General features: G+C 42.0%; 1 protein-coding gene across 1 annotated transcript in view; it reads right to left on the bottom strand.

Moving 5' to 3' along the window:
* Positions 1-303: 303 nt before the first annotated feature.
* Positions 304-25834, bottom strand: part of c25h12orf75 (chromosome 25 C12orf75 homolog) — a gene marked incomplete at its 5' end in the record, with an annotated part of 32996 nt that continues 7465 nt past the window's right edge. Inside the window, 5 exons of the mRNA XM_079501813.1 lie at positions 304-323; positions 960-994; positions 2213-2292; positions 5748-5783; positions 7890-7914. Of these exons, the coding sequence (XP_079357939.1) occupies positions 990-994; positions 2213-2292; positions 5748-5783; positions 7890-7914 (146 nt within the window). The 3' untranslated portion in view covers positions 304-323; positions 960-989. The remainder of the gene's footprint in view (positions 324-959; positions 995-2212; positions 2293-5747; positions 5784-7889; positions 7915-25834) is intronic.

Raw genomic sequence — 25834 nt, 5'->3', positions numbered from 1 at the left:
GTACACTCTGATATATACCCCTCTTTGCAATGTGAATAGTGATGATGGATTCATGTATACTCCCTGCTGTGTGCCACTATTTCATCCCACCAGGTTGCTGCGAAATGTGTGGCTGTGCCACCCACGTCACCCCGAGCCCCGGGGCGCAGTCTTCAGAGCCCCAGCTAGCTGTTATGTCCCCCATCCTGTAACTGCACACATCGATGACAGATGGTGGAGAAAAGCCTGAGACCTTTAATATCCTGTGTGGCTGTGGATCGCGGTGAGCACATCCCCTCTGATCTGAGTGAGCGTGGCTCGAGATGAGTGAAGATGCCGGAATCCTGCCAAGAAAAAGACAGTGAGACATGTCATGCAGTGTTAATTTCGTCTGCTAAAACTATAGCGAAAAATGTTCGTCAACTACTTTTTTCACTGATGAAAATGACATAAAAACGAAGCTATGATGATGATAAAAACTATGACTGACATACAGTATACTTACAACTACTATTACTACTACAACAACTAAAAACCTAGACGGAAATGTTAGGGAGGGACTAATGGAGAAAAGATCAAGACAAGTCATTTTATGCTAGTGTCACGCTCACGCTCCAAAATGTACAAGCTCACAATGCTCCATAGACCTGTGGAGAGGTTGCTCCTGCAGGAGCATGCAAAGAGTTGAACACCACCAGTAGTCATGGTATTTCTTACTACGAGGAAGTGTTAACAATGTAAGGTTATACACATTTCGGTTCAGTCTGTGTCACCAGACTTAGCTCTTGTTCAGCAGCCAACCCATTTATACCTGGTGTAACCTATACATTGTTTTACCTTTACCCAAACATTTTTAGTAGCAGTAGTTTAAACAAAATAAGCGTGTTTTGAAGAAAACGCAAAATGGATGAAAATCGTGTCCAGCCAGGCAGAGACAATTTAGATCAATCTGTATTGATTGTAAATTCAGGGACACTTACCCATTGTTCATTTTTGCCTTTCCATGTCTGCTAATCTGCAAAAGGAGGAAAAGGGAATGTGGTTGCAGTTACAGAATATTTAGTTAATTAGTTAATTATTTGTTGTGATCTCAGAATTATAATATATAATATATTTTGTTCTCAACTGCGAACTGCCATGAAATGTCTCCAGTGGTATACATAACGGCATGCAGTTAGTTGTGCTGGCAGATTATAAAACACTTCTTGATAATAGCAAACATGTCCTCTAATCTAACTATAAATGCACCAAGTCTCTGTGTGTATGTGCACGTCTGTACATCTGTACGTCTGTAATCCATGTAACTCGAGAACCGTTAGCCCCACCGACTTCAAATTCGACATACACGTTCCACACCTCCTATATATGGAGCTAGCCTGTTCTGACCTCACAACACTCCATATTTGGGCATGGCTGACACTGAACTCCATATATAGGAATAAAGGGACACATACAGAAATCTGACATTATTCTGACATAAAAGGGACACAGACATAATATCTGGGTGGGGCATGCAATTCCAACTTGCATCATTCCAAGTAGGCCAGTGCCCAACGGGCACCGCCGCAGAGGACCAACGGGCACCTCTCTAGTAGGTAATATGAGTAAATTAAAAAGTTCAGTCAGACAACTCACAAATAGATTTAACAAATATTTATTATAGAATGAGAATACAAGTGTTCATATATTTTATCTTGGTGTTCGGCTCTGCTGCATTTTTGTCCCTGCTCGGCACAATTAAACACCATCATTAAACATTAAGAGCACAATTACACCCCCCATGGCCATGGGGAACAATTACAAACAAATAGCAGATCCAACTAGTGGTGCTGGGGAGGCGGTGGGAGCAAACATGTGTATACCAACAGTCCAGGGACAAAATAATGACAGCAGGAGGAGGAAAGCAGGAAGAACAGAGACTGATGTGAGCTTAAATAACCCGGCAATTGGTTAGCTGACTGCCACGTCAGCGTATGGTGTATGAATCATGAGTAGTACCTTGTAATACGCTTCCTAATGCGTCCATGTTAGTGTGAACCTGAAGCCCCTTGAGTATACCTGACTGAACTAACTCTGCAAACTCTGCAAGCTCCAACTCAGAATAGTGCTGTCATTATAACAATTACACGAACAGACTAGAAAGGTGCACTCCTCGGAGCACAGATCTCTGCCAGGTAATGCCTACATCATGATATGACATCAATGTTGAGTAGCTATACGATGAATTACAGACCTTTAAGTGTGGATTTGGACTGACTAGTAGCCACTGTGGACATGTCTACTGGGAGACCCACATACACCCCGCCATAGTTCCTGAGAAGAGATTAGAATAGAATATTATAAGATTCCCTAAAAACAACAAAAGTGTGCCTTAAACCAGTTGATACTTACCATTTTATCTGTGGAACCCCAATCTACACTGTAACAGAATTCCATGCTAGAAGGCTTTCTTACCTTTATTTGTAGTTGTTACATCCCCACCAAAGAGGTCCAGGTGTTATTTTGTGCAAAAGCGCATTATTGGCTATTTCCACTAATATAAGCCCTCAATGAATTTAATTGAATTGCCCCCATTGATGGCCTATATTAGGGGAAATAGCCAATAATGCACTTTTGCACAAAATAGCATCTGGACCTCTTTGTTGAGGACGTAACAACTACAAATAAAGGTAAGAAAGCCTTCTAGCATGGAATTATATGCATTATATCCTGCACTCAGTGCAAATTGGCGCAAAAACACAGCACAATTATCATTGCTTTGGTGGTTTCTAACCACTGCAGTGGTCATTTTCACACCCAGCATGTAGTACTTTCACCCATCTATGGGTCTTAAAATCAGTTGTGGTTTGGCATGTAGCCATCTTAGATGGAGGGAGAAAGGTCAAAAAGTCCTTGCACTTTAGACTATAGCTCTGACCGGGTCTAAACCAGTGGTTCTCAAATGTTTCCTTTTAAGGACCCCCAAATTGATAGGTATTTAGCCATCCCCCACAATCTGAAAATGTTTTGTGCCAGGGACCCAAAGTAGAGAAAATATAAGCAGATGTAAAAGCTCGCAGTGAGGCACACATTTGTGACATGCAGTGAGCTTTAAGTGTACATGTAGCAAAGCCCTCCACCTATTCCCCCTGCATCATTAATATCACATTATTAATGCTACTCATGTATTTTTCAATTCGACAACAAAGCCTCTCCGACCTGCTCACTTATGTTATGCCAAAACACAGCCATCATTTGGAGATTAAAGATAACCCCTAACAGTTTATCAAAATCGCAGTTGGACATGGTAACCGAGGTGCAGCTTTAAGCCAGCAAGGTACTACCATGCACCATATATCCTCCAGATAGGGCCCTGTGAGAGTGTACAAAACAACACAATGTTTTCCACTGTGGGTCCATTTGTTTCCGTTTTGTACTCTCTCGCAGTAAAAAAACAATTTAGTTCCCAACTACAGTGTCAATCGTTCAGCTGTGAATGCCTTAGTTGGAACCCCCCCTCTCCTGGGGGTCCCCGGACCATCACATTGAGTAGTACCAGTGAACTCCAAGTTCAGCCAGACAGATTTTGACGAGATAGATTAAAATGAATGACAAATAAATATTTTATATCAACTTAATTAGTTATTTATTACTGTAGTCTACTTAATTAGTCTATTAAGTCTGAAGTTGTACTGGCATCGGTCTAGGGACCTTTATTCGCCATTAATGTCCTCTGCAGCATCTCAGCATTCCATTAGGTAGCTGCTGAACATTGGTGCCTTGAGACAAGTATGCCACCACAACAGCGTTAACGAGAATAGATGGCATACAACTGATCTCAGAATATAAGGCAGTGGTTCTCAAAGTGGGGTCTGGGGACCCCCAGGCGTCTTCGGTAGTTAATACAGCATCCCACAATAACACAATACATTTTCAGATGGGGTGTGCACGGCCAAATATATATTAATTTAACTACTGATGTAAGTCTGCCAAGATAAGGCAAACATCAAGCAGCGCAGCAGGTGCCCTGAGCATTTGATTAGACAGCGGTCTGTTATAGAGCGTCGCAGTCCCGCCCCCTACCATGGACCAGGAAATTAATCCCAATGCATTTTTCCCATAGACATTTCAAAAAGTATTTATTTAAAGACGGTTACGCCACGGACAAAGCCAACTCGAGTCGTGACAACTCATGACAACACAAACAATATTTTGGACCAAACAAATAATTACAAAGAAGAAAAACAACAAAAAAAGTGTTGTAACCTGCCGTTTTTTTCTTCTTTCTAATTATTTTTTCGGCCCCAAAAATTGTGTTTGTTGTCATGATTTATCACGACTCGAGTTGGCTTTGTCCGCGGCGTAAACGTCTTTAAATAAATACTTTCTGAAATGTCTATGAGGAAAATGAACGGAGAATAATTTCCTGGTCCATGGTAGGAGGCGGGACTGCGACGCTCTATTGAGCTCAGCAGTCTTTATTCAGAAATAAACACACCACTGAATTCAGTGATTGACCAATCAGAATCATGTAGCCAAAGAGCCAATAGCATCAGTGATCTCACAATAAGGGTCTTATTCCAGTAAGCAGTGTATTACGATCCAAAAACCATATTCTTTTGTTTTGTTTTGTTTTGTTTTTGAGTGGTGCCTAACCGCTCCAATAAACAGCTATCGTATGTCTACTTGAGAACAGAAAGCTGCAATACCACTGGGTGACCTAAAGTGGCACCGTCGCACCACTCAGTTCACACATTGGTGTGATTTTGTTTAGGAGCCTTACAAGATTTATTGTAATGTTGACTTAATTAATTAACAATTTAATTTAAGATCTGTTGATGCATCCAACAATAACGCCCAGTTTTATGTACACTACATTGTGTTCAAAATCACCATAATACATACAGTACACTATACCGTAAACACTTCAGGTAGCCTATAATGAGAATTGTACACAAAACGCCTAGATGGTGCAGTGCGAGTGAAGTGTGTGGGCGAGTTACTTTTAAAGCTGTCCTTGGGATCTAATGCATTGATGCATGTGTTGTTTGAATGAATCTGTGAATAGCATTATTGTCACAGTATAAGTTACTCTAAGAGCTGCACTAAATAGTCCTCTAGCGTCAGGACACAGCCTGGATTTATAACTGCCCCAAATGACCTGTCTAAGACGTCCCATTGGACTGTTTTTATTGATGTTTCTTGTATGTAATTGTATATTTTTTACATTGATAAGAATAAAGACATTCATTCATCCATTCATCCATTCATTCATTCATTCATTCATTCATTCGTTAAACTCCCTGTCGGTGAATTATCTCCCGGCAATGACCACCTAGCCATATATTATCCCGCTTATTACATGGCTCCCTAACATAAATTAATACATTGACCCAAAACACAACAAACATAAGTATTCCTTAAGTGTCGCACACTCGCGCTGGCTGCGTCTGCCCAGCTGCAGGGCTGGAGCACTGTCGTAAAACAAGGAACTGAGTTGATCAAATAGAATCTATTTTCGGTACTGCGGTACTCGCTCAAATGTTTTCAAAAACGATTTTGAGAGTAATGTTTAGTTGTAAATGACATTGTGTGTGTGTTTACATGGCTGTCATGTTGGAAACAGCAGTAAATCAAGCGTCTGCAGCCAGGTGCTCCGAGGGTTTGATTAGGCAGCGGTCTGTTATAGAGCAGAGCGGTCATTATCCAGAAATAACAGACTGATGAACCAGCGATTGACCAATCAGAATCAAGCATTCAACCAAGCCATGTAATAAAGTGTCATATACCTTCTTTTTTCATCGTCTGGCGAGGGCTCTTCTGTCCTGATTGAGACAAAATCACAGGTCAGATTAGCCTTTAATGACCACAAACCATGCTGTAGGCTACACACATTTAGAACAACTCCAAAGAACTCAATTTCAAGCCAAGCTATCTTGAAAATCTGTTCTTGTCTGCAAGCAGTGGAATCAATAAACCTATTGTGTTGTTTCATCATCAAATGCTTTTTCTGAATGAAAGTGGAGCAAATTATGAAAGAAGTATTACTGCTGTGACTGGTAATTGCATTGCAACATTTGTGAATAGAGGGACTTACAAGGTTTTACAAAGATTATTATTTGTTTCTAATTGCAGTGAGAAAGAGACATGGCAAGCAGTAAACAAGGAGGCTAAGCACGCGCGTGAGTCCTCCTACTGACTGTTGGATGTCTCTACCAGAGTTAAACACACACGCGGTTGTTTTCAGCCCTCAGCTGTATATCTGTAAGAAATACAAGGGGGGAGGCCTGGGCCATGGCTCAGTGGTCCAGGCACCTTGGCTGGTAATCCAGTCTGGCAGTGTGCCGCGGGTTCAACTCCCGATCCCGACGGCCTTCACTGCATGTCTTCTCCCCATCTCTCTCCCCATTTCCTGTCAACCTACTGTCTGTCCCTCCATAAAAAATATAAAATAAAGGCGAAAGCCACAAAAAAAAATATTAAAAAAAAAAGAAATACAAGGGGTTGGGCCATATACCAGCAAGCCCAACCCAGTAGTCACTTTGAGTAACACCACACAAAGCCACGGGTGAAATGTACTGTATGTTGGACATTACTATTACTAACCGTACCCCAAACCTAACCCTAACCGCAAGCACGACGCAATGTATGTCGGAAACCTTTTTTATTTATTTTTTGCAGTGGACACAAAAATGATGGCATGAGCAGGATGAAAGTCTATTGCCTAACGAGCCATGCTACGAGCTGGCTGCTGGAATGCATTTCCAGAGTCTACTAGATGCTAACACGCCCAACTCATGTAAAAGAAAAGGAAAAACCCTGCCCAGTAGGGGAGGGGTAAGAAAAGCCATGCCCAGTATTTCTTGAAGGAATAGCTGAGGGCTGATTTCACCCAACACCTTATGAATGTTGAAGGATAACCAGTCTAATGTGAACCGTCCATTTCATCTGTCGTTCTTCTGACAAGAACATTTATCGTCTCTGTCGGGTGGAAACCTCATATGTCCAAAACCGTTGCTTTTCCAGGATTCAAATTCAAAAGCATCAAAAGTAGAAGATCTACAACAGGGGTGGGCAACTTTGACGATGGAGAGGGCCACTATATTTCCACACTCACTCCCTAGGGCCATATATTACTATCGTAGCAAAAATAGCCGATCTACAAGCTCAAAACGTGTCGCAGCGCGACGCGTTTTGAGCTTGTAGATCGGCTATTTTTGCTATATTCGAATTGAAATCATGAATTTTTGCTATTTTTGAATTGGAATCCTGAGAATTAACATGTTTATGTCATTTCAAATGCCTTTAATTATACTTGTGTTGAGCATTGAGCTACTAATTTAGACACAGCGGGTCATGTTTTGCATGTCGTAGAATTGTAAACAGCTGAAACCAATAATATATCAGTATTCTGACATTAACCTGAGGGCCACATTAAGTGAAGGTGGGGGCCGCATGTGGCCCCCGGGCCGCCAGTTGCCCAGCCCTGATCTACAAGCTTGAAACATGTTTCTTTGTGCCGCGTTCAAAGCGTGCGGATCTGGTACTTTTGATGCGTTTGTGTGACGCTGTAGTATGAAAAAATAAAAAATAAAAAAACAAACGTATATATATATATATATATATATATATATAATACAAATATTATTTATATAAATAAATAAAATATGGAGTTAAGAGGCTTCTGCTCGACAGCAACGTTATGTTAATGACCACAGAGACAGTGAGAGCGTCACCATCAATCATGGACAATTTGATTCCATCAGATTATACATGCCAGAGGCCACAGTGGCCGAAAATGTTTTTCTGACCACTCTGATAGTACATTATTGTGGCAGCATTAAGACAGTGCATGTGCAGACCTTCTCCTGTTGTTCACAATTCTCACACCACACAGTCACAAGAGTGGCAGACTGACATGTAACACTTACACTTCTTTGGAGGCCTCCGCTGGTCCTGCAGATGCAATAAAAATGGATGAGAAAAAGGATCAATATTTAACCCAAACGTATTTATTTATTTATAGTATTGGCGAGATTCTAAACATAAAGTTAGGTAATGCATTCTGGGGAGACATTTCAAGGCTCTTTCTTGTTAACAAGCATTTTGTTGTGTAATTATGTTGATTATATGTTACAGTGAAATCGAGAAACCAGTCAAATCGAGAAAAACTGAACCGGGGGGCACCCGTTTTTACAGCGTTGCCTGGGCCGGGGCAGGGTCCCATAACGTCCGTCCTCTCGCACATGGACAACAAGCAGCTGAAGGACAAATATACATGTATGCTGTTTGTGGACTACAGCTCAGCATTCAACACCATTGTCCCAGCGAAACTTGACACAAAGCTTGACACAAAACTTGTGCAAATAAATACAAAACTTCCATGACACTATAGGTCGTGAGAATGGGCAGGCTGGGCAGCATCATATCTGACCCCCTGACCCTCAACACTGGAACACCCCAGGGATGCGTGCTGAGCCCTCTCCTCTACTCCCTGTACACATACAGTATGACTGCACAGCCACACATGACTCCAACGTGCACCATCATAAAGTACACGGACGCCTCTGAGCTAATTCCCATTGAACAGTGATTGCAGTTACATAAGAGATTTTAAGGAAGTTATTGTTTCTTTTTGTTAATTGACATACTTTTAGAATTTAATAATAAACATTGTATTTTCTTGGCCTTTTTAGAGTGCCCTTTGTATTAAGCAATAAAAAATTCAGCTTTTGTACTCCCCTTTAACTGTTTCCGCCTCAGTCCCTTTTCCTGAGTTTTAAACGCTTTTATGCTCTTTTACCTGGGTAAACTCACAAACCTGTGTGTATCTTGTATCAGAATTAAAAGGACACTTCACCCTTTTTGCAAAAAGATATATGTTAACACCTTAGAAGCCCGGAACTATTTAATCCATTTCATCCAGGGTGCCCATCATTTGTAGCGCACGAACCACTTTTACCGGCGCACCGGAAGCTGGTGTGCATGTCTGTGTAGCAGCTAACAATAGCCACACCACTCTAGAGTCGATCGACAACAACGGGAGGTAATAATAAATCTATCGCGACTAGCGACTGGACCGCTGAGCGCCGTCCAACACAGGATCTTTTTTCAGAATTAGACGGGATGATTTAGATCGGGAGTTATGATCGTTTTAAGATTTTCGTTTTCGTCAGCTAAACAGGCAGGGGAGATTTTCGATGACGTGTCACTTTTTGACACAAGCGCTCCAAGGCTCTAGAGCGATGCGAACGGTTTTGTTTTCATTAATCTCCGTCTTGTTTATCAATCTCCGGCTTGGGCACTTGACCGTGACCTTGAACTTGGACGGAGAACTCCGGCTTGGACATCCAAGGTGTTAATGAGGTTTAGAAGATTTAGAACACTTTCCTGGGGGTCTTTATGTGTGCAATATGTGGTTTTAGATATTTTAGATTGTAGCAGTGAGCCCAGTGTCTCTGATGTCATCGACACTGGCCTCACTTCCTTCCTGGACTATAATTCCCATAATGCTTTGGTGCTCCTCCTTGTGGACAGGGGTGGGGGTGGGGGGCTGTCTTACTGAGACAACATGTAGTCCAGGAAGAAATAGAGCCCAGTGTCCATGACATCAGAGACACTGCATGGGCTCACTGCTAAAATCTAAAATATCTAAAACCACATATTACACACATAAAGACCCCCAGGAAAGTGTTGTAAATCTTCTAAACGTCATTGTCACTGCCCCTTGGCCTGGCCTACAGGGCCTATGCTGTGTATATGGTACTGCCCTGTGTGTGTTTCTCCCACAGATCATGTGGGCGTCGGCCCACTTCAGACTCCTAATTAGGTGTATTAGGAGCACCTGGCCAGTGCTCCTGGAACCTCTATAAAACCACCCTGGGCAAGACCTACGCTGAAAAGACTATCAGCGGAAGTTGCGGGATTTTAGCGGAAGTATTGCCCAAGGAAATGACGTTGATGTTTACATTCTCCGCGAATGAAACAAGTGTTGTGATTGGTCGGGAAAATATCGTATCCGGGGGAAATACATCTGACTGATGTTCCGGAGGATACATCCGCCCGATAGCTTCTCTGCCTTACGTTGTGACCAGGCTCTTCTTTTCGCAGAAAAGTAAGCCTGGGACCGAGGCTACTATAAAACAGGGCTTGCCAGCCATTATCTGTGTCCCTCTCCAGATGACAGCACCCTTCTGTTTGTCTCCCTTTACTGTTTGAGTTGCACACTACAACACCCATGCACCATACTAACCACACATCCACACTGACACCACTGATTGTACTGACTTCCACATCTCATACATTCTGTAAGCATTATTTATATATTAAGTTAATATTAGTTACCTTTTGTAAATTATTTTGAACACTGCTACTGCGTCCTCCTCAATTTGTCATGGCCCAACGGGCCTTTTTTTTGTTGCAAAAAGGGTGAAGTTTCCCTTTAAGAGTATTGATCGGGGACTTTCCCTCGTTAACAAAAGTGGCGTAGTCTAGGTTTATCAAGACAACTTTTATTGGGTTCACTGAAATATGCACCTCGCACTTTTACACAGTGCACTTTAAATATATATGAATGAAATGTGTTCTCAAGAGTTGGTCAGCAAATGATAAAAGTTTATATGTGACTCATACTGGTCACAATAGCATGTAATGCACACTGTCAAAAACGGCGTGAGACGCATTGCACCTTTAACCCATTTAGTCAAAATTTAAAAAATGTCTTCAAATCCTGACAGTTTTCTGAAATACCTATGTTTCTGTATCAGTGGTGCTCAATATTTCATGCCAAGGACCCCAAAAATGATATGTAATTGGCCCCCAACCCCCATCTGAAAATATGTTATTCCAGGAACCCCCCCAGAAGCAAAGATTTGAGTAAAAATGGGTTAACACAACCTCTTCTAACAGCTCCCTGTCTGCTCTTTCAGAACCCGCCGCGGACAGAAATCAATGAAGCAAACCGTAATGGCTGCCATTAAAGCACCACTGTAAGTGCTCCTTTAATTGCGGCGAGGCGACTGCAAAGAAGCAGAATAAGTCTGCTGGCTTTGCAGCTGCCAGTGATTTGGATGAGGTGTGTGTGTGAGTGTGTGTGTGTGTGTGTGTGTGTGTGTGTGTGCGTGCGTGTGCGTGTACGTGTGCGTGTACGTGCGTGCGTGCGTGCGTGGGGAGGGTCTTATCTAGAGCACTCTATAAGACCCATGTCGATCCATGTCTGAGAGATTTCAATGGGCTCCTTCCTTCTAGTGATCTGGTCCCTAATATCACTGAGTCTGCAGTGTAAGGCTGGGTTTAAATCAATAACCCCATTATTTCAAACTTTTGCCTCGATTGCGACTTAGGCTATTTGAAGAAAAAAACATATTGTTGCCTTTTTTGTCTTTTTTCATAAATTAATGCCCTAGTATACGACAGCGGCACACAAAACCATCAAAAGTAGCAGATCTTCATTACAAGCTCGAAACCCGTCGATACTTGAACGTACAATAGTCATTGAATTTGAATCCTGAAAAATACCAGTTTTGGAGGTTTCCACCATGAGAAAGATGATTACAGTATAGGCACTAGGCAGTTATGCAGTGATAATTGTGACAGGCCTAGCCTAGGACTAGAGATGTGAATCTTCACTGGCCTCACAATTCGATTATGATTCATCTGTTGATTGCAATTGATTCTGTCTCAATTTGTCTAAGCAGTTAGTTACATGAATTCCTGTTTTATGTGGAAAGCAGTTTAATGTGATGTGCATACGTATATTCATCCTTCAAACATGAATGTCTTAATGTTAAATTGTAAACCAAAATGAATAAAATAGTGTAGGCTTAACAGTGTTAATCTACCTGAGCAGTGTTCATTATTCATGACTGGCGCTTCTAGGGTTTCCAACCGGCAACCATCCCTTGAAATATGGAATCATCCCTTATTTGGAAACTAAAAGACTACATGACTCATTGAACTGATAAAGAGACATACTTTGTCCCGTATCCTTGGGGAATCAATCAATGACACACATGTTCAAACTGCTCATTCATAATAATAGAATACAGGTTGTCCATAAAATATTCAAAATATATACAGTGAGGGTTTTTTTTGAGTGGTGCAACCACTCCATTACAGAGCTATGTGACCCCCTTTCCACCGGTTGGTTCCCAATGGGAACCGGTTCAGTTCTTCTTGGTTCTTAGTCCATGAGCCAAAGCTCCAAAATTGGTGGGAAAAACTAGACCTATATTACATTGTTTATAGGATCAATACAAGTAAATTAATACATGATAACCCTTCCACAGTAGTAGCTTTTTCATATTTTCGATTATTTTGCATATTTTCCTATACATAATGCCTCATTTGCATATTTAAAAATGTAAAATTTGTAATACAATAAATCATTGTCTTCGTGTAAGTACTCAATTGGGGAAGTTTCATGGTGATAACAATCTAATATAGGTATGGTTTTTATGGTTTTATACGTTCCAATTTTGGAGCTCTGGCTCATGGACTAAGAACCAAAAATAACTGAACCGGTTCCCATTGGAAAAGCGGCCTGTGCAGCCCCGGACTGGCCGTCGGGACCACCGGGACATTTCCCGATGGCCTTCCGCCCCGTGTCCTGCCTGCCTGTCAAAAAAAGAAAAAGTTTTTTTTTAAAAAAGAAGTCCAGGGCAGGCCAGGCCCAGGCAAACCAGCGCAGCGTTTCTATTCTACAAAAAAATCTCTCCTAAACCAGGCCAGCCAGAAGCCACTGTCCATTTTCAATTCACACACAGTCAGACTGACTGATTCTGATACAGTCTCTTCACAGAGTGACTTGTGCGGCTCCCAGCTGGCCTGGGACACACCCCTCTGTCGCTTCTCCCAACAGGAAGCAACTGTGCTATTCCTGCCGCACGCAGCCAGCAGTCCTGGGATTGGTCAAAATGAGAGACAATGAACTCTTCTTTCTGACGAGATTGGTTGGTTTGGCTTAATGGCTTCTGGCCCGCCCATTCACTCACAGAATAACACAGCAGCGTGGTCTCTGTTTACTGTGTAGGAGGAGGAGGAGGAGGGCAGGCGATGGTGGATTGATTGATTTCGACAACAAAAAGTAAAACTAACGTGTTAAATGAAGGAAACAGACTCGTGGGGGCAAGCACAAAGGAAAATAAATTACATTTAGAGGCTCACTTGGATTACTTGCAAAAGCAAAAGCAAAGCAAAGTTACTATATTTACCCAGGGTATCTGGGCTAAGCTCAAGAACTTGTTTCCAGCCAGGCCCTGCTCATAGAACATTTCATGGTAGTGGTTCAATGCCTTGCTCAAGGGCACTTCAACGGTGGTAATTTTAACGTGTCGGACCGCTGATTTGAACTGGCGACCTTCCGGTATCAAGACCGCTCCGCAATCCGTTCGGCCACCGCTGCCACTATGCTGCCACTATTGCAGGTATGTTAATGTGGTTATTATTTTAGTAGTAGCCTAGCCCAAGATTTAGACACTCGTAGTGTATTTTTCGATTCTGACGTCATCACTCTCTACGAGAGTCTAAGCGACCATATGGCTTATTTCTGGTTGCGAGCGAAAATCCCTGCCTCAAAGTAACTCTTAACTTGTACAAATGCAAAATCTAAGCTGCTTTCCCTGCTGCGCCACTTGTCCGGTTTGTGTGCGCCCCCGTATTTTTCAATAGAAAAGGTGTTTTGATCCACTCTGTAACACTCTGCAACAGAACCCTGGACGCTAGGGGCGCTGTTCAGAGGTGGACAGTAACTGAGTAAATGTACTTAAGTACTGTACTTAAGTACAGATTCTGAGGATTTGTACTTGTACTACGAATGCTGTGTAGAGTACCGAGTAGGCCTACTTTTAGGTTGGCCGTTTTTTAAGGGGCACTACCCCTCCATGTCTGGCTTTCAGATGTCATGTGGCAGCTAAGTCTATGGACTTTCAATGTTTGTCTTATTTAAGGAACACCCCCCCCCAAAAAAAAAAAACAGGCCCCCCAAAAATCAGCATGCCCCCTGTGACATCATGTGAAAGCCACACTGGGTGCCCCCCACTTCACACAAGTGTGATTTTTGTTTCTTCCCTACTTCTGCTCTCACACTTGCCGTGTCTGTGGCTTCCCCCTCCTCTCTCACACTACCGTGTCTGTGGCTTCCCCCTCTCTGGCAGCAGGGCTACTCTCACTCAGTGTTCAAACTGTTGTTGTTGAGAGCCCACGCAAAACTGCCCAAAAATCACTTTCACCTAGAAAATCCATTCACATTTTTGGTAATTCAGCTGACTGTGGAGACACATGCTGGAACTTTTTACTTTGAAATGTTTTATAGTTTGAGTTATTTAATTTAAACGCCAAATGCATTCTCAATGGCGAAAACACAAAGTTTGGCACCACGTATAAAAAAAAAAAATCATTGTTTTGATTTTTTTTTTAAATAAATATATATATATATATAAATTTCTTTTTTTCCAAAGACGTCCACAGACGTCTTGGGCTCTGCCCGTGCGGTAATACCAAAGACGTCCACAGACGTCTTGGGCACAAAATGTGTTGTGAGGGGATGATCGGCGCAATCAATTCTTACCTTTTTCTGTATTGTAGCAAAAAAGGAAAGTATATAATAATCATGCAGGGTTCCTACACATTTTCTGTACAGTATAGGTTATTCTAATATGTTGGCAAATCATTTCAAGGAGACTGTAGCTATGTACTGTAGCTCATAGAAAATAGCCAATGTGCAAGCTCATTGCTTACATTGTCATGCTCAAAATAGGGACGGCATGTTGAAAATGAACTGAAACGGTCCTGTACCTATACTCATCATTGTAAGAATGGCCGTGTTAGTGGCTGGAGAAACAGTACAGAGGCATTGGTAAAGGTTCACCAATGGCATGTTTATTCACCAAACGAGCACTACCAACTGGCATAAAAACGAGAAGCTCTCTACTCCCAGCACAGACTTTAGTTCACTGGTATGGCAGCCGTATATACCCAGCTGGAGATAATGAGAATGGACTATACCATTTACAGGGGTGTCTTCAAATGAGAGCATACTATGAATACATACATAAGCATACAATACATACATATAAATAAGCAACCTTAAACCATACAAATGTTACAAGTTTATGTGAACTACGTGAACTACACAAGTTATAAGTCCTTCACACTACAACATAAATAAGCAATCACAACAGCACATCTTAACCAACCTCAACAATAGAACTCCACATTATTGCACTTCCCAAACATAATATTCCATCTATAACCCACATTGCACCTGCCCCTCATGTTTGTTAAATGTCACCAAGCATTTCCCCAGGTGGAACTCTTTGGCTGAGTGGCCATCTCAGCTAAACAGGAAACAGTACCTATTCAACAATAAAATCATGACTGCAAAATACAACTGTGCAAGTTAATAAAATGCCAATATGCTGTGCAAAATAGGTAACAGAGGACCACTCTGTTACAATCATTTACCTTTAATTGATTGGAAAAACAATACGTCGTTCTCCATCTCCATAAATGTCTTTTCTAAATAAGAACCAGAAATGAGTTAAACAATATGACATGTTTGCGCCGTCTGTGAAGCCTCCTTTAACTGTGTCCATGGACATGATGATGAATTCAGCCAAGAAATTATGGTTTATTTTAAGAAAAGATACGTGTGCTTTTCTAACTAACTACACTGCGTAACTAATACATGTTCAGACAAGAAATTATGGTTTCCTTTAAGAAAAGATACGTGTGCTTTTCTAACTAACTACACTGCGTAACTAATACATGTTCAGACAAGTATTTGTCATAATGTTATGCTGTGATGTGATGCTATATGTACAGTAGGTTATATGCAATTCAGGTATTGTCAATATGCTTTCAACTGATTTGGTGTTGGTGGGGGATGTGTGGATTTGGTTAAAGTTAAAAGTTAATACAAGTCAATAGTCTGGAAACAATACTTTTTCTACACTCCTTTTTCTATACTTATCCAGACCTGGAAATAGATCAAATCCAATTCCATACTTTTCCATACTTTCCAATCCATACTCCCTTGTTATACTAATATGTATGTAGTTCTACAAGAAAGCAGTGCAATCAGTGCATGCAGTGCAGGTGGTTTTAGAGTGACTTTTCTGAAACAATAGTTACAAGGTCTTATACATTAAATAAAAATAACAGCAATTCATTGATGTGAAAAATAAGACATTTACTTTTATTCATTGTACTTAAGTACATTTAAAAGAAAGTATTTTTACTCTTACTTAAGTAACATTTTGACTGAGCTACTTTTACTTGTACTCTTACTCAAGTACTGGGGTCGAGGTCGAGTACTCTGTCCACCTCTGGCGCTGTTGCGCATTTACAATGGATGGAAATCCAAGATGGATGCCACCTTTTTTATTGAAAACTACAGGCGTACGGGGTGTAATTGCTGGGCGCACACAAACCGGACAAATGGGACGCAGCAGGGAAAGCGGCTCAGATTTTGCATTTGTACAAGTTAAGAGTTACTTTGAGGCAGGGATTTTTGCTCGCGACCAGAAATAAGCCATATGGTCGCTTAGACTCTCGTAGAGAGTGATTAGACTCTCGTAGAGAGTGAAAAATACGCTACAAGTGTCTAAATCTTGGGCTAGTAGTAGCACACACACACACACACACACACACACACACACACACACACACACACACACACACACACACAGGTATAGTTGGCAAGCGTAGTTTCATAAAATAGCCCATTTTATGAAACTACGCAGCGCTCTTCACCGTTTGAATGCACAAACAAAAGGAATAGAACAGAACAACACAGTGACACTTTGTACCCACGGTGACAGCAAAGGACATGCTGTTTTTCTACCTTTACACTGTGTATCACTTCTTTTCTTTTTCTGTGCTGTCACACAGGAAAAAATAGCTGTGTTGTGGGCTGTGTGTGACCATTATAGGTCCATTTCAACCCATTTACAACCATTACAAGACACTGGACCGCAGCACTAGTAGTATACTCTGTTTCTCAAAAATAGAATTTTGACAAAAATGTCCACCACAAGCTGGCATGGCAATGAACCCTGTCCTACATACTATGCCCAGTAGTGCTATAGCGTAGTAAAGTGTATGCATAGAGAAGAACTAGATTTAATAATATGTGATTGTCTCTGGAAGATGATACGGTGAAAGAATGATTACACACAAGAATGAACTTTGCACAAGAAATAGTTGTGCGTCTGCTGACATGACACGGGGCCTATTCAGGAAGCCTTAGCACACTGGGGCCTGATATTCAGAAAGCCTTAGAAAAGCCTCACAAAAGCTTACATTCATATCCAAGGGTGCACATGTGGGGGCACAACAGTATCGATATGGAATGTCCATTAGTCTATAAAATGCAAGGACACAGCAAGTTGAATGAACAGAGACAAAAGCATGGTACATTTTTGTGACATACAAAGATACACTTTAGTAGAGGTGGTGGAATATAGAGATATTTGACTTAAGTAAAATTAACAATACCACAATATATAAATTATCCTGTTACAAGTAAAATACCTGTGTTCAATTTAATGTTACTTGAGTTAAAGTCCAAAAGTATTGGCATCAAAATATATATATGTAACCCAGGTTTATAATTGTATGTCTGTATTTGTATGGTCACGGTACCATCTGCATCAGTTTGCATGCATTTGTATGGTCACGGTACCATCTACATCAGTTCGCAGCTCATCAAACCGATCACTCAGGCTTCGTACACACCTGTCGGACACATTGATCTGTCCGACCGACCACTGATTACATTTTTATGATTTGATGCCTCCATGTCCCGCAATGCTTTGCGCGATTTGGGCGGTGCTACTATACGCGGAAATAGATGCACATATGTTCAGTGTAGTTTTCTTGACTGCAGCAGCAGCTAGCGGTAGTTTGTCGAGGCCGTTTTTCACACTCAAAGTTCACTTAGAAGGTCCGGATCAAGGACCAAGGACCAAATATTTGCATTTTGATTTTGGTCCGTTTGGTGTTCACACTGGACTTTGTAAAGCGTACCAAATATGTAAACAAATGACACGTGGACATGTTAAGCGAACCAAATAGTGAAAAAAAGAAAAGAGGTCATTTTACGACGGAGGGAAAAATAACATGAGGGGGTGCGGGAAATCACTGTCTACAATTTTTGGGCGCAACCTTCAGTCACACAGAGAGAAGAGAACAGCAACATGAATCATGATTGCAGCAACAACTTGAAATTGCATTCATTCTTAATAATTATTTTATTAGCCAAATAAGACAACAGATGAACAGAGGAGCAGGTGTTTGAACAATAATGTGCTTGCTGCTGGTGCATAGCCTACAACAAAGTATCCCCGAATCCCGATAAAAATGACTTTTCTTCTATGTGTACACCTTAACCTGATTCAATATAGGCCTATGTTATTTCTGCGCATCAAATCGACGGGCATTTCCATGTCATCTTATGGTTTAAACTTGAAGCCGCACTGGTCAGTTAAGCTTCAAGTCAGAACAGCTCCGCTGCAGTTGACCTATATCACGTCTTTTGCTATAGTGATGTAATCAATGAATCATTTAGGACCACCTGTGTAGCTTATTTAACATTTGCTCCATTGGCTCTTTATGCGTGCGGCCGTGCGCTAGAGCGAGACAGGATGATTTTAAATATTTCTCTGTCTGCGTCTCTCCCATAGAGCTATAAAATATATCGGGTCTCTCCCCCCACATGTGCGCGCGTCATAACTTTGCGTGGTGGCGGTGGCGCATGCTTAAAATAAACAGATCTACAAGCTTACACCGTGTACCATACTTTAAGTACCATTCGTGTCGATAACTTGTACATCTGTTATATTTGCGCATGTGAACCGACGGATATTTTGGCTATCGTCCTGTATTTCTGTATATAGAATAGAACTTAGTACCAGACTGGACTCATCACTGGAGACAGCCGTGCGCAACTTGGACTCTCCAAGTTACGCACGGCCGTAGCCAAAAGAAGACATACAAACAAGCGATATAATAGTCTGTGTCACGTAACTCAGAAGACTACAGCCTAAACCCCACCCAGTGCTGTCAAGAACGGAAGTTCTCTCCTATTAGTTGGCGGTTAAAAAACACCCTTCTGTCCGATCTGAAGTCCCACCCTGTTCGTTGGCTGTTTTGACTACAAGGTGTCCGGTGTGTTTGTTGTGCCCTCCGCCCCCACATCGGACAGGTTTGTCCGATCAAACGACGTGACTCCCATTGAAAATGAATTGGAGCAGCAATCAAATAGCAATCAGGCATCGCACACGGACCGAACATTTGTTCTTTAGGTGTGTACGCAGCCTCACTCACTCACCAGTTTGGAATCAGCAATCATCACCACACCCTAGTATAAAGCACAGCACTTTCGTCTCAGTCAGTGAGGTGCACATCCAGCACATCACTGGCTGTGGCAGGTCTGTATCCCGTCTTCTTAAAACATTTTACAATTTTTACTCTTAATTACAAAGCATTATATTAACACTGATACTGATGATTGGTTTTAGACCTCCAAATACTACACTGATGAGCTGGATGAGCTGTAGAACTTGAACTGAATTGGTGAGTTGTGAACTGTTTTGTTTGATTTTGGTTATTTTCATTTGATGGCAGTTTGAAACTTAAAGGATTATTTGATTTGACATTTGTAAATGATTGTTTAATTTGTTTGTAGATCAGCTGTTTTGATTATTTTTACAAGATATTTAATTTGGCCTTTTTGTGTTCAGGCCAGGTTTCCCTTTTATACCATGAAACCCCATGAATGATGATGAACACAATGGCGAGCTAAGTCCATGAACGACAACCTGTTGAGCTGGCACACGCATGTTACAATACTGTGTTCTAAGATACACCAGTGTCTACACTTTCTCAGAAGACTTAGGCTATTTGGAGTCAGTGTAAATATCATGTTGACCTTTTACAGAGCTAGTATAGAGTCAATCCTAAAATATGGTGTGTCCAGCTGGTTTGGCAATCTAACTGAAGTACAAATCTCAAATAAGTAGGCTAGCAAACATGGCTGGGAAGATCATGGGCATGTCCCCCCCACTCCCCAGGGCATCTTTGAACAAGCAGTGTTGAGACAAGCTCGGAATATTGTATCTGACCCCTTGCATGTGTTGTACCGAGAGTACGAGCTAATGCCATCCGGTAGGAGGTATAGAACTCCACGGTATGTGTATAATAGATTTAAACACTATTTTGTTCCCCTGTAAATCAAAATGCTCAGAGATTGCCGAATGCACTTTACTGACTCAGAGATTCAGGGATTGCCAAAAGCACTTTATTGACTAGTTGCACTTTATCAAGGGAATGTGTGCAATATCCCTGTTTTGTGTATGTTGGGTGTTTCATGGTGTTTTTCCTTTTTGTATGAACGTGTCTGTTATTTGTATGCAGCTTTCTCCCAAGGGAGACAAATAAAGACAACCTTGAACCATAACTACTCCATACACTGCCTCACATTACCCCTCTGACTTGGAAATTACTTTGACTTTGGACAAACTATGAACAATTGACTGAGTCTACTTTTGGGTTGAATTTACTTTGTTTTATATCCGATTGATTGTTTATTTTACTTTTGTTTCTTCAATAATAATATCTTAAGCATCATTTTCAGTCTCGGGTTCTTTATGTTTTCAATGCAAACTCCTTCCACCATACGCCTACTTCTGACAGCAGTACTGGTCCAAACATATTCTTTATCACCAAGTAAATGCTACATATAGTACCAAAATATACAAGTACCAAAAGTACTAAATTGGTTGAAAATAATAGCTGTGAGCTTGTAGCCTAGCCAAGAATGAGCTTAAAGTTCAAGGCAAGGTAACAATATGCAACCGTAGATTCGCACACCTAGAGTAGATCACATCAATGATAAAATAGAAAAATACGTCTGCACACTGTGGGCTGAGGAATATCCCACCCTTTTCACATTGGCCTGTTATAGAACTAGGAACTGTGCCTGTCGGCCACCGTCCGACTTGGGAACGATACAAGTTGGGAACCTAGTATGCAATACCCATTGTGACCGTCTGTCCGTGTCCATTTTGTGCCCATATATGGAGATCTCAGTATCTGCCTGCCTGTGTCTGAAGAGTGCAAAATTACTGTGAAAAGTGGACTGGTTAAGTAATCAAATGGCAGCTGTGGGGTTGCCATGACAATCAATTGGCTGAGGCAGAGGCTGGGAATTCTGTAGGTGAGAGGACTTACAGTAGGCTCATTAGGTCCACTGGCAGAGCCTGACCAGAGCCTTTTCTGGCGTTTCTGGACAACCGTGTATCGGGCCAACTCAAGGCCGGGCACTGCACTCCCTGTGGTGGTGTGGAACGTGTGTTTAATTTGAAGTCAGTGGGGCGACTGGTTCTCGAGCTACGTGGATGACAGACGTACACACACACACAGACTCAATAAGCCTATCTCACAGAATTTCCCCGCCCCCCTAAATACGCCCCCTTTCGGGGTTAGTGGTGATAGCGTGACGTCACTCCATAGACGCTACACGTTAACAGAGGTAATTTAAGAAGTCTACAACTTTTGTTTTCTCAAGGTAAGGTTTGTTCTATCTGTTCGACCTGATTTACCATCTTGTTTGCTTCATAATAATATTGGTCTGTCACATTTTTACATTAGAAAATGTACTTAGATTCTCCAGAGAAAAAAACGTGTAAATGCTCATGTTAAAGACACCACTATTTACCGGAAGTGGGCGTGGAAAGCGGGCTGTGAGATAGGCCTATTGGTGCATTTATAGTAAGATGTGCAGACACTAAGTGCTAGGCAGCTGGGACATACTGTAATGCTGTTTATGGATCATGCATTCACAGTGACGTACGTATAGGAAAATGTGTGTGACGTAAAGGGCAGCGGGTGTCCTTTCTTGTCAAGCCTCAGGTGACACCACTGATGATATACGAGAGTCGTGACTCATTGACTGACAGACGGTCATGAGAACATGCTGATTTCTCTGAAAACCATTGGAAAATGTGAGTGTGTATGGGGGTCTCAAATAGAAACAATAGAGCACGCACATGCACTAACTAAACGCCAGGTGCTGGGCTGAGGTAAATAATAGAAAAGAAAGTAAGGTCCGCACACTGGACTGATGAAGAGCCGTGAGGCTTGAAACGTCATGTCCCCTGTGGTGAGAGAATAAAACCTTAAGCTTTTGGAACTCAGTCCAGTGTGCGGACCTTACTTTCTTTTCTTTTGTGTATAGGGGTCTGTCACCCAGAAATGAGCACAGCTCCCATCCCTCTCTTAGAAAGAAAACCACACCTGTGTTAACACCTTAGAAGCCCGGAACTATTTAATCCATTTCATCCAGGGTGCCCATCATTTGTAGCGCACGGACCACTTTTACCGGCGCACCGGAAGCTGGTACAGACATTTTGTACATGTATACACATGCGGCCGGTCATTGGAGCGGTTAAGCCATAGAGCTATAATATATCTAGAGAACGGATTGAGGAGCGACAGCCCCACCCCCCGCTATTCACTTCAATGGAAGTTGCTCAGTGGCGTTTTGAAGGACCCGGAAGAACGACAAAGTCTTCCGGGTAGTACCCCTCGAGCGTTGATATGATTGGTTGGCTCCTATCATAGTACCCCTCGCACTGTTCTTGTGGTACCTCTGCGCCACTTCCTACGTCACAAATTTAACCTGGGCCCAGCCTGCCTGCAGTACCAGGTTTTGACCAGTAGGGAGACGACTTTAATGCTGCCCAGCCATGCTCAACGCTATGGATGCAAAATGGGCTGGATGTGATTTGCAGGACGATGAAACCAGTGGACAGTGGAGGAAACACAGGGTCGCGTACGTGTCCCACTGGCTGTCTGTGATTATGTTAAACGAGCGAGTACCTGGCTGGCACTTGCAAATCGTTCCCCCTAAGACGGTATGTCACAGAGGAGAATATCATTTTGCATTTTAGGACAGACTGAAAATTACTTTATACTTGAATACATTCGCCAAAACATAGCCGACCTACAAGCTCACAATTTGTGTCACAATGCGTCTAGATCTGCTTTTTTTGGTGAAGACAGTTGGTGTAGAGGGAAAATAACTATACAGTGTCCGTCTTACTAAGTCTAGCGGGTCTAAGTGATTAAACTGAAGTGATGTTGCTCAATTCCAAATATGATCAAAGTATTCAAAGGCACCACTGGACTCAGTCCGTATATAGCGAGCTGTATTGAATAAGCAGAGAACAGAATATGGGACAGAGTTGCACCACTCACTTCACATGGGTGTGATTTTTATTATTACTACAGTAGAAGTTGTTTTCTTATGAAAGCAGAGAGTCTTCTGTTTCATACGGTATATAGTATTTATATGTCGCAATAGGCCTTATTTTGTGAATCTTGAGTTCGGGTCCATGTCTTCTCTGCAGTTATATCTGGTGGGCGCAATGTGCATCCAGTAACCAATTTATGACAAACTGTACATGAGATCAATGTTTACTCTTTTCCTCGTACAAGTACACATTCAGGGCTTTCATTCGGTGTATAGGATGTATAGCATATTTATTGTGTTTATTGTTATATCTGCCTGTCAATGTCTGACTATAAACCTTCATAACTCTGCTTTCTTTAGATGAGGATGATGATGATGATGATTGCCTCGCCTCACCTAATCTATCTCACTGCTTTCATTGTCTTGATCGCAGTAACATGGGGGGGGGGGGGGTCATGGGCACATTGGGCAGAAAAAGTCTTGATCCGTACGGCTATAAAAAGTCCCATTCCACCGTTCGGTTCAGAACTATAGTATAACGGTGAGACACGTTGTCATCATCAGCTGATTTTGTTTTTCAAGCTAGTATAGGGGAACATGCCTGGGCATGCAGCTTGGGGGCGATGGAGAAAAAAAAAAGCTTCACCGGGAGTGTCCAGAGAGGTGCTAAGCCCGGCTGTGATGTCGACGACAAGGAAAAAATGACTTCCACAGATCACAACACCACGGTTTAGGACGCGGAAAAGTTCGTTATACATTACACCCGGGTCGATTACGTCCCCGACGCGTTCATTGCGGTCTTATATAATGAATAAAAAAGCGTTACAATCACACGTCCGAGCGATCTCCGATTATGACGGCTCTGCATGGCGATACGTGATCCACCAACGGAACACTGTCTGTTGTCGTGGCGGCCCCTCGATACTGTGGTTAGTTCGTAGTATTGTAGGCTCGGGATCGTTTGGTTGCTACAGTATGAAGAAGGAAACATGCATCTGTCCATGTGTGTTGCAGACGTTATGCAATGCCGATCCGGTGCATATGTGTTTAGGCAGCGTTCCGTTCATCATGTTTTTTTCCGAGAGACAGAGCCCCCATCTCGCAAGATCCTCCTCCTGGAGAAACAGGAGGGGAGGGGGGAATCGAGTATTATAGTGTTGGGTGAAATGTCCGAGGTGGGGGAAAGCCTGGTGAGGCGAGGTTAGGTGAAATTTGATTATTTTCACACACCGACTAGATCGGCATGGGCGCGTCCATTTTACACTGGCTTCTACACGTAAAGCGGCCCGCCCTCCTGTTTTCAGGAGGGGAGGGGTTTTTTGTTTTTTTTGTTTTTTTTTCTGATCACGTGAGCGGGACTAAGCAGCAATGATAGGGGGATGGTTCTTCATTGTCCGGGTGGGTAAAAAGATGAATGAAAGTATGCTATAAAAAAGTGATTCAAACGTATGGATACGTGGTTAGCACCGGACGTTTGATTAATTAATAACGTACGGATACGTGGTTAGCGTTCGCTGTGTTAAACACTGTCTGCTTTAATGTATAGTGATGGAGACAACAATTTCATCTTGCTTTGTTTTCTTACACACTGATCTGTCGTGGAAAGATCAGATTGAATCAGTGTGTAAGAAAACAAAGCAAAGAATCTCTTTCCTTCGCTGTTTAAGATCCTTTGGTGCTAGTAGACGGATTCTTCTTTTGTTTTTCACTTCTGTTATTATGAGTGTTCTTCAGTACTGAAGTACCACCTGGTATGGATGTTTGTCTGTAGCCTTAAAGTCACAACTGCTGCAACAACTAAACATTTGTTCAAAGATTGTTGGACAACCACTTCAGAGGCTACATCCACGTGACGTATGATAACAGCATCCTAAGGTTAGCAAGGAATATCACCTAATACTAGCCATGTTTTGCATGGAGAGTATAGGGTGCTGCCTTCAGGAAGGAGATATCGTGTTCCAGCATACAATAAGGTCAGACTGAAGAGGTCTTTTGTCCATCAGTCGACTCTGAGGCTTGATCAGGATTTTGGCCAGCTGGACTAGACTGAGCTGTGGACATTGATCTGTGCCCTTATGTTTCTATATATGTAACTGTATTTTCTTGTTTTGTCCTGTGTTATGTCAAATGTGTGTACTGTATGTGTTGCATACAAGGCTGCTGGGTCGCAAAACAAATTCCAGTGCAAACTGACAAAGTACTATCATATCTTAATTTTGCTAGTAGCAATAACTTACAGGTCATGGCATTGCTGCTGCCACAAAACCAATTTCTACAAGCTACGAAATCCACAAGTTCTATAGAGGTCAGGCTATAGTAGGCCTACACACTGTTGCTTTAATGTACAATATAGTGACGGAGACGTTCTTCATTTTGCTCTAGCACAGTAGCAATAACCTATATAGGTCATGGCTGCTGCCGTACCAGACTTTTACAGTATTACATTGCAGTATTAATATAAGTAAAAATAAGAATACTTTTTCCACCTGTGTGAACAGCTGTTGTTGATTACATTGTAAAGCGCTTTGGATAGAAGCGCTGCATCAGTGTTTCTCAAAGTGGGGTCCAGGGACCCTCAGGGTTCCTTGATGGGGTTCCAAAAATGGACCAGGTCTATAACTC

This window comes from Electrona antarctica (genome assembly GCF_951216825.1).
Source record: "Electrona antarctica genome assembly, chromosome: 5".
Lineage (NCBI taxonomy): Eukaryota > Metazoa > Chordata > Actinopteri > Myctophiformes > Myctophidae > Electrona > Electrona antarctica.
The sequence above is the reverse complement of the archived record's forward strand: the minus strand, read 5'-3'. Positions and strand labels throughout refer to the sequence as shown.